Genomic DNA, 9000 nt, shown 5'->3' on the forward strand with positions numbered 1-9000 from the left:
CGTCCCGCTCTCACCACACTACTCTAAGTGCTGCACCCCCCCTCCTGAGGCAGCAGTGTCCAAGCACTTGCTGCCCCCACCACTCTGCTTGTCCAACGCGGAGTTTGCAGTCCCTGTGCAATTAGATGTTACAATGGATATTGTTCCTGAAATTGGCTTTAGGTCTAGCTTAGTCTAGTTTCTAGAGGGGCAATGTGTAGGGAAAAAATGAGGTGAGTCTTGCCAGGGACAGGTTTGTGGAGATGATGCTCATTACCACACTTCTCCCAACTCCTATGGCCCAGTACACCCACGTGGGCTGCGCTGCAGCGAGATCCAGCACGATCCCTCCCTCCGTCCTTCCCTCCCTCCCTCCACCCCTGGGAGGTTGTCCTCGATTTTTTTTTCCCCTCAGCTGTACTTATAACTCTGACTCTGGCCGGCCTTGCAAAGACAACCCAGGAGGCACGAAGCAAGACTTAGCTGGCATGATAGCTCAGGGCATCTCGGGGCTCATGCGACCCTTGCTAAATGGACTGAACGTGAGCAGAACTCGCTTTATTTATCCCCGCAGGGTGGCTGAGCAGAATCACACGCTGGCTAAGCAGAGGTCAGAAAGAGGCTTCAGCTCCTCAAAAAGGCTCCAGGATGCTCCCGGGGGATCGAGGTGAGTAAAAAGCTGAACTCCGCCTCACCACGTCTGGAAGGGCCTTTTCAGGAAGGACGGTCACCCACCTCTGCCTTGCCCTGCGGAAGCAGGAGGAGAGGGCCAGGTGCAGGACCTGAGCTGTCAGGAGGCGGTGGATGGGGCAGAGCAGGATCAGCAGCTGCGAAGGGCAAGGAGGAAGGCGATGGGAGCTGGTCTGTGAGGGGAGCAAGGAGGCCATGGGCAGGGGAGCACGAAGATGACTGCGCAGCACGTGAGCCCATGGCCTGGAGGGGCCCAGTCACCTGCCTGCGAGGGATGGGATGGCTGGCAAGGCCCGCCAGTCAGCTGGGCCGATGATCCGCTGTGTTCCTGCTGTGGGGAAGGGCTCAGCTGGATGGCCGTTGGGCCAGTCTGGGGACGGCACAGGTTTCTGCAGGTTTCACGTCCCCGCTGCTGTGAAGGCAGAGCAGGGAGCCAATGTGGCCAGCAGCCCCAGGGAGAAAAATCCCCTCTTTAATTCACAAGAAGCTGCGCTGCAAGCTCCCCCGCCTGCCGGCACACCCTGCCTGCCAGGGAGAGGGAAAAGGTGGCTCCGGGGCTCTGCCTCGGGGTGCGGGCTGCACCTCCAGGAGGGAGGTGCTGGGGGCTGCAGCTGTGTCCCACCTGGCTCCTGTGACCTGTGCTGGGCTTGGCTGAGGCGGCTAGCTGGGAACGGGATGCACGGTTTGCCGTAGCGGGTGGGTTTGTGATTTGGACTCTGTTGTGGAAATTGGCCAGAAACTTAGGTTAGAAATGCCTTTAAGTGCATTTGGGCCCTGCCAGGGTGGAGGACTCCAGGTGGTCACGTGAAAGGGCCTGGGAGGGTGCTCTTATAGGAGAGAGCAGGTCAAGCTGCATGACCTACAAGTTTCTGTTCCTGGACCCTGTTAAACCATGTCCTCGACGGTATGGTAGGTTTTGAGAAACTATGACTATACCCTCCTCCTTGATTTTGTTTTCCTGAGCCTGAACTGCGCCTGGGCAGAGCTTCACCCAGGAGGCCAAGAGAGCCAGACTGCACGAGCGCAAACGCTGGCGGTGGCCCACCGGGCAGGGCTGAAGCGGGGGGCACAGCGGAGGCCCCTACTTAGCTGACATCGTCCCATGCCCCTCCGTGCTGAGCCTGACCCTCACGTATCCGAGTTATTTGGGACACTAAAGCACGTCAAACTAAGCCCCTGGTCTGTACACGAGCTCAGTTTAAGGGCTGACCTCATATCCACTGCCTTTAGCTATCCTTCAGCATGGGGTTATCTGTTCAGCTGTTAAAAAGCCTCCTCTTTTACCATAGATGGCTCCTATGATTTCCTGAGTTTCTTCCCTATGCTTCAGAGGCTTTCGCTGATATATTCTGCCGCAAGTCTTTGGACTGTTTGCAAGCCTAAGCTAAGCCTCACCTCCTTACCTCAGAGTCGTAGGTGGCTGTTAAAACATGGTGACCCAGACGCAGCCTGTGGCTCTGGTTTTGAACGCACCGGGAGCTGGGGGCCTGGGAAGGTACAGTAGGAAACTGCTCACACCTGGTTCCCCTGAACACGTGCTCCTGCCCTCTGATGGAGACAGGGTGGTGGGCAGGCTGGGCCTTTGGTGCGACCCGCAGCGGCATGCCGTAACGCTCAGCACAGCAGCCGATGGATGGGGGTAAAGAGTCCAACCCGACTTCTGTACAGACACAGGTCCTCCAAGGAGCAGGCTGTGCTCCACTCAGCTGAGTAAATATGCCAGAGTGGGTGGCATGAAAGTGAGGAGCAAAGGAGTGTGGACTATCAAAGGGAATTTCATTAGCATCAAATGCATTTAAAAACAGAATAGGAACTGGATGGAGGCAAAAAGCCCGGTTCTGTGTAGTCATTATAGGATTTTCTGGATGCGGGTAGGGTTAGACTCTGGCGAATTTGCTCATGGTGACAGTATAATCCCTAGGGAACTGCACAGAAACATTGTGGAGGTGAGTGGAGAGAGGGGGGGATGGTGCTGCGATACCTGCAGGGAAGGAGGAGGCTGACGGGGAGGCTGCTGACACAGAGACTGTTCATTTGTATTTCTGTAGCAGGCACTGCAGAAACAAGATCCACCACAGCTCTCCCCGCCAGTCTTTCCTCTGTCTGGTCCTTAGGGATTATTTGGAAGGAGACTGCATTTCTCTGCGCAAAATAAAGGGAATTAGTAGATCTACCAAATACGATCCGGGTCAAACTGTAGTCTGCTAGTGGAGATTATGGTGTGTCAAGAAAAAGAGCCCAGCCAACAGCACAGAAAACACAATAGACCATTTTGCTATCTGACCTTAGAGAAAAGTTATACTGATAAGCCTGTTTAATGGGATTTATGAAGAGCTGTTATCAATTGGTTTCCTTTCTAATTGGTTTGCTGCTGATGAAGTTATCTCTGCCAGTACTTGTAGGCACCTCGCTGTTTCATATGTCCTTGGAAAGTATCTTTTAGGCAAAAACATTGAGAGGGAGAAGAGCAACCTTCCTGAAACCCCCTTCACTAGCTCCCTGTGTCACAGAAAGGTTGGGATTTTTAGAAGGGACTAATCAGTTGGTATGCATTGAGTTTGTGGGGCTGAGCTTGTCACGTGAAATTAAGATCTTTCCGAAGTAAGATCTTTTCGAGTAATCATCCTCTGACATTAATGCATTACAAAATCATTCAGCCTAAACGTCTCAAAATTGCTGAGATTTAATTTTGCTTTGTTTTAAAAAGCTTTGTTCAAAATTCTTTTTTTTAACAAAATGTGAAAGTAATTTTTCCGTAGTTTCAAAAATACTGATGAGCAAATCAACTTTGAATAAAACCAAAAAGCAAATAGAAAACAAAAAGCATGGATTTGCTTTCCAGGCGCTCCTGCAGCCTTGGGATCCCAAGGCGGGAGGCCTCTAGAGAGGACACGAGCGTGGCACCGATTTGGGGGGTACAGAGACAACTAGGCCACGCGCTAGCGGGTCTGCGGGAGGTGCCTGACTGGGACAGTGAAAACGGGGAGTACGCGGGCTGGGTTTATGCCGCCAGCAGAGGCACCTGTAAAGAACACAGACAGCTTAGGTTTCCCCTGCAGACAGCAGAGAAGCTACTTAGCAGTGCTTTCTATGTAACGGTCTCGGAGCGCCTGGCATCATCCCCGCTCTCTCGAGGGTGAAGTGCTGCACGCAGGCTTCTCCGAAGGCACGCGGCAATAGCATCTGTGCGTCCTTGTATCTAACCTAATACCCTGCGTGCCATCTCAGGCTGCAACTCCGCTGTTTCAGGACTTGTTTCACCTGCGATAGCAGCTGAAGCAGGGCTATGTCTGTGAGAAACCATGGGACTGGATTCCCTGAGCGTCCATGGGAGCCCTGTGCGGAGATCCTCCTGGTCCTGATGATGGCCGAATTTCTGGGGGCCTCGGGCACAACGTTGAGTCCTGCTCCCTGTGCTTGCAGGCGGCTGCCTTGTACAATCCTCTTGAATTGCTTATTTACAGAGAAATGTCTGTGGGTCTCACCATGAGGGAAACCGAAATGTCTTGGAAGATGCTCTTTGGCAGAGTGTGCTTTGTGAAATGGGGTGGTCCGCTTGGACCTGTGCGACTGTGGTGTGCTCTTTGCATGCCACGTGTGGGAAGCTGCTCCCTCTGCAGCATGGTCTTGCTGCTGACTTCACAGCTGTTCCCATAACCAGGGGACCGTGCTGTAGAGAAATGGTCCAGGCATTGTTTTCTGACTGAAGCTTCCTGGAAAACAGGAAGCTGGCCGCCACGTGTGAAGGTACAGCCGCTGCTCTGGTTCACTGCTGCTGGCTGAATCAAGCCATAGCCGAAAAAAAAAAAAAAAAAGATCAGAGAAGGCAAAAATACTGTTTAAATCTTCTCTCCGCTTCCAAGTGTAGATGGAACATAGGGATCGGCTTTTCAACAGATGATAATTATTTGGAAATTTCTGGTCATGAAGGCTTGCTGGTGAAATAAGACAAAGCTTCAAAAAAATAGCATCCTTAGTCACTTAGAGATGTACAGCAATTATGATTTTGTCAGAATGCAAATGTGATCAGATCTAGATGGTGATTCTGACTTCTGGGAAGAGGGATGAACAGACTGGCAAACTTTAAAGCAGGAAACATTTTTGCTTCTTTCTCCATCATATTTTTACAGATTTTTTTTTCTCCCCCCTGTCTCCTATTCACCTGGATACATCCCATGTGCCCCAACTTTGGCTCTTGTGAGTTTGGAGAGGTAAAGGAAGTTTCTTAAACTTGATCCTTATGTACTTTTGTGCTCAACATTAAAAGGAAATCAGTAGAGATTGCCACATGCTTCATATACATCCGCCACATAGCAGAGAGGGACGAGCAGTTAGTTAGGATAAGGCCTTTCAGCTGCTGCTTTTGCTGTTCCAGGGACAATTCATGTTTAGCCAATTCCTCCTCCCAGGCCCTGTGACTTTCCAAGCAAGCGCCTGGCATGGAGGAGGGTAGACGTGATCGTGTGGGCACTGCTCCTCTGCCGGAGTGGGGAAAGGTCAGAGGGTTTGCTGTAATTGTGACTCTGGCTGTGACAGTTTATATTCAGAAAGTGTGTTGCAAATATTTTTCAAGAAGTCAGCAGATAATATTAGAAATTCTCAGAACCTCCAAGTCGCTCTCGCTATGTATTTCTCTGGCCCTGGGGCTTCCAGGAATATGGCATTAACAGTCTTTTTATACCCTGCAGAAGAATGCTTTCATTGCAAGAAGCGGGTGCTGCTTCATTCAGCCTTGTGTAATTGGGAAAAGAGGGGATTGTGAACTTGGCCAGTTCTCACTGCGAAACACATTCTATTTTCAAGGCTGTGGATCTTTCTTCTTATGCCAGAAATGACAACAGCAAGGCCACGGGGCAGCACCAACACTTCCAGTGCTCAGGAGCTTATCAGGGCTGTGAGAGATGGGGATGGCTCTTTCTAGAGAAGCGGGAGAGCTGTCTGCATTGTTGGATTTACAAGAAAGGATGAACCCAGCCTCCATGACCTGGAGAAAGTCCTGGGCTTTGAGACAGTGGGCAAATGGGCAGTGCCACATTGAGAGGTTCTGGGCAAAATGCTTTCTGCATTCAGGGTGCTTCCCTGTGTCAACACCACCAGTGGGATTTGGGTATCTGGGACCTGCTGCTTCTAAGTGACCACTTGGTACGTACACTAAGGGAGGTCACTCTTTGGTTGCTTAGTGCTTCCCATAGCAAATAAATCAAAGGGCCTCAGAATATGCCTTCTTGGTGAGAAATCCCTGACATATTGCTCTTCATGGTGGGCATCTTGTCCATGTTGGTGGAGAGGGCCTGGTCTGGAGGAGATGAAGTGGATGCTGTGTATCCTCGATTTTGTAGATGTGGTTTCCACAAAGCAGCAATGAGAGATGCTGATGGCCTTGTTCTGTAGCTCATTACCAGATTAAATCCCTTAGGCTGTCAATATAACCAGCAATTTCTCTTGAGCAAGGATCATGTAATCTCGGAAGAGTTTCTTCAGAGGTGTTGCCTCACAAGCTGGGACTGAGTGTGTCTCTTATCACAGCAAGGCTCCCAGTGATTGAGGACAGGGAAGGTGTGAACATTTCATGATAGAGAAGAGTGGAAAAGGAGCAGTCAACAAATAATCCCCTTGGGAAGGGAGGAGGACACAAAAATGTGAATGACAAAAACCTGCCTGCAAACGCTCCCACCACCAGCCGGGGCAAGCAGAGGCAGCAGTTGCAGAGCTTCTGCACTTGTCTACTCATAGCCAAACACTCATTCCAAGAAAAGTTTCATAAAGGGGGAAATGTTTTGGGTCAGTTCGGATTTGAACAGCTCTAGTTTGCTCATCTCCTCTGAGAACTGATACCTGAATCTTTGGAAACTTGTCTTACAGCTCTACAGACCAGGTGATGGTGCATTTTATAAACCAGGATGGAGAGAAACTCACCGCTATAGCCAAAGAAGGAGAGACTTTGCTGGAAGTGGTTGTCAATCAAAACTTGGCCATTGACGGATTTGGTAGGTGTTACACAAGGTTATGTGGTCTTTTGGGTTGTGTGTGCTGAGTGACCAGTAGGTACCTGGGAACACTGCAAGTATACACATGCTGCTGTGTTCTGGTGACCACAGAGCGTAGGGAGGATGCAAATACTTCACTTTCTGATCTGGTCATCAGCACTTTTGCTCTTCAGTCAGTCAGCTTTCCTTGACTTGCTGAACTTGTAGCCCTTAGCTGATCTACTTGCTGGCAAGCTTCTCTTCCTCAACAAATCCTTGCTGAGCTGGCTTACCACACTGACCTAGCAGTGTGACTGCCACTCCATCACTGCTGGGACTCCAGTGGCCTGTGTCAATACTTTTATTTGGTCAGAGTTGAAGTACTAAATTGAAAGGTGATTGGGATCCTCATGGAGAGGAAGCAGGCTGAAGTCCGTATCCATCTATTGTGTCTTCTGAAGTCTTTTCCAACATGCTGTTTATCTGTCAGACAAGCTATTTGCTCACTTCCCAAAGATGATCTCCCTCACCTTCTTGTTTTCTCTGATGTGCTGTTACCCACTTACTTCTCCTCTAGGTGCATGTGAAGGGACATTAGCCTGCTCCACCTGTCACCTAATTTTTGAGAGGGACATCTTCCAAAAGCTGGATGCCATCTCAGATGAAGAGATGGACATGCTGGACTTGGCTTATGGACTCACTGAGACGTAAGTGCTCCTGCTGATTGTGGTAGATACTCAAAGCCTCTGAGATGATAGATTTAGGAGAGAACAGGAGTTATTCGTATTATAATTGTGCCTTTAGGATGGCTTGGTTTTGGGACACAGCCTCTTACCTTTAATAGGAGCATTAGGGAAAACCCAGACTGGATCAGACATTGCCAGGGTGAGTGGGGAATTTCTGCCTTTTCTGTGGGAATGGATGAACCTCACTTAATGTTGTTTTCTTCTCAGATCTCGCCTTGGCTGCCAGGTGTGCATTAAGAAGTCGATGGATGGTCTGACAGTGCAGGTCCCAACGGAGGTATCTGACGTCAGGAGGCAGCTGGAAGTCGGGAAACAAAGCAAACAGTAACCAGAAACAAATCCTGCACAACCCACTCCCTTCTTTTCGGTGCGGTGGTGGCACTTTGCTTTTGGTTAGCTCCAGCTTTGTGCCTAGCTTGCAGTAGACAATGGAGGTCTGATTCAGCATGTGTGACTGTTCAGCAAATCTCTTATTTAAACAAGCTTAATATTAGGGTCTTCAGTACATGCTTTAAGTTAAGTAAGTGCTTAAGTGCTCTGCTGAATGCAATTGGACTAAAGCATATGGCTTTACATTTTCCTGGGTGGGTGACAGTAAACATCTGTGCTGTGTGTGATTCACTCTCTCCCTTTAAAATTAAGGATGTGCTATTCTAAGTAATTGCTGGGAATTTTGCTGGGCTTGGCTATTCAGCTGCAGAGAGATTTTTTTTTTCCCCCCCAATTTAAGGTGTGGGAAGAGGTGGCTGTCCCAAATACGTGACTGTGTATCAGCACTGGCTTGATGACATGGGCTTAGTTTGGGCAGCAAGAATATACTGATAACCATTTAAAAGCTGATGTTTCCTGTAGGAGGGAACCACTTTCCATGAATGTGAGATATTATGTCACTGAATTATGTGCCATGATTTGCTATTGTCTCCAAATCTCAAATTTTCTCATTTCTGTAGTACCATCTATGTCTAATAAAATTCTAATAATCAGGTTTTTAGACCTATGAGATGCACTTTCTTGGCAACATAGGCCTGGTTACAATAGGAGGAGAGTGATGTAATTTTATGTATAATATTCTGTTGCCCTAGTTTACCTGACTCATTTTTTTTTTCCCCTGTGCTTGAGTGAATATTTCAAACGTCATCTGAGTCATATAGAGAACCTATGGTCTGTAAACAAGTTTCCAAACTGGATCCTGCACGGAAAACTTTCAGAGCAGTGTAGATCTAGTTATAACCCACGCTCGGGGTGGGGATGCCCTGAGGGACTGCAGGCCAGGATGGACCCACACTTTTTTACATTTTTACATTTTTAACATTAGTACATTAAACAGATGGCATTTAAAAAGTTCACTGAGACACTAAGCATCCTGGTGCAAAGTGGAAAGGACCTTTTAAAAATCAGGATCCATCCAATTATGTTAAACGATTTTGTCTGGGACCAGCTCGTAGCTCTGGCTTCTTCTGGAGTTTTCCCCCCCCGTACCGTCTAGATTTGAAATATGTTTGTGTTGGGCTTGGAAGCCAGGATCCACCTGACAAAATTCAGCAAAGCCAGATCGCCTCCAGGCTCACAGATCTCTAGTCACTAGCATTAAATACCAGCACTGCTGAGCCAGACTTCCC

At 48.8% G+C, this 9000-nt stretch overlaps 1 protein-coding gene across 1 annotated transcript; it reads left to right on the forward strand.

The window, feature by feature from the left end:
* Positions 1 to 467: 467 nt before the first annotated feature.
* LOC106493637 (adrenodoxin-like) lies at positions 468 to 8322 on the forward strand. Its single transcript, XM_013953721.2, has 4 exons — positions 468 to 646; positions 6532 to 6656; positions 7213 to 7342; positions 7589 to 8322. The coding sequence occupies exons 1-4, from the start codon at positions 468 to 470 to the stop codon at positions 7707 to 7709; spliced, it is 555 nt and encodes a 184-aa protein (XP_013809175.2). The 3' UTR covers positions 7710 to 8322.
* The last annotated feature ends 678 nt before the right edge of the window (positions 8323 to 9000 follow it).

The sequence above is a fragment of the Apteryx mantelli genome, chromosome 13 (genome assembly GCF_036417845.1).
Source record: "Apteryx mantelli isolate bAptMan1 chromosome 13, bAptMan1.hap1, whole genome shotgun sequence".
NCBI classification, from domain to species: Eukaryota; Metazoa; Chordata; class Aves; order Apterygiformes; family Apterygidae; genus Apteryx; species Apteryx mantelli.

Coding starts and splice junctions, on each gene's coding strand:
- LOC106493637 (XM_013953721.2), top strand. CDS start 468: ATGATAGCTCAGGGCATCTCGGGGCTCATGCGACCCTTGCTAAATGGA. Junction 647..6,531: donor GATGCTCCCGGGGGATCGAG/GTGAGTAAAAAG, acceptor CTTGTCTTACAG/CTCTACAGACCAGGTGATGG. Junction 7,343..7,588: donor GCTTATGGACTCACTGAGAC/GTAAGTGCTCCT, acceptor TTTTCTTCTCAG/ATCTCGCCTTGGCTGCCAGG.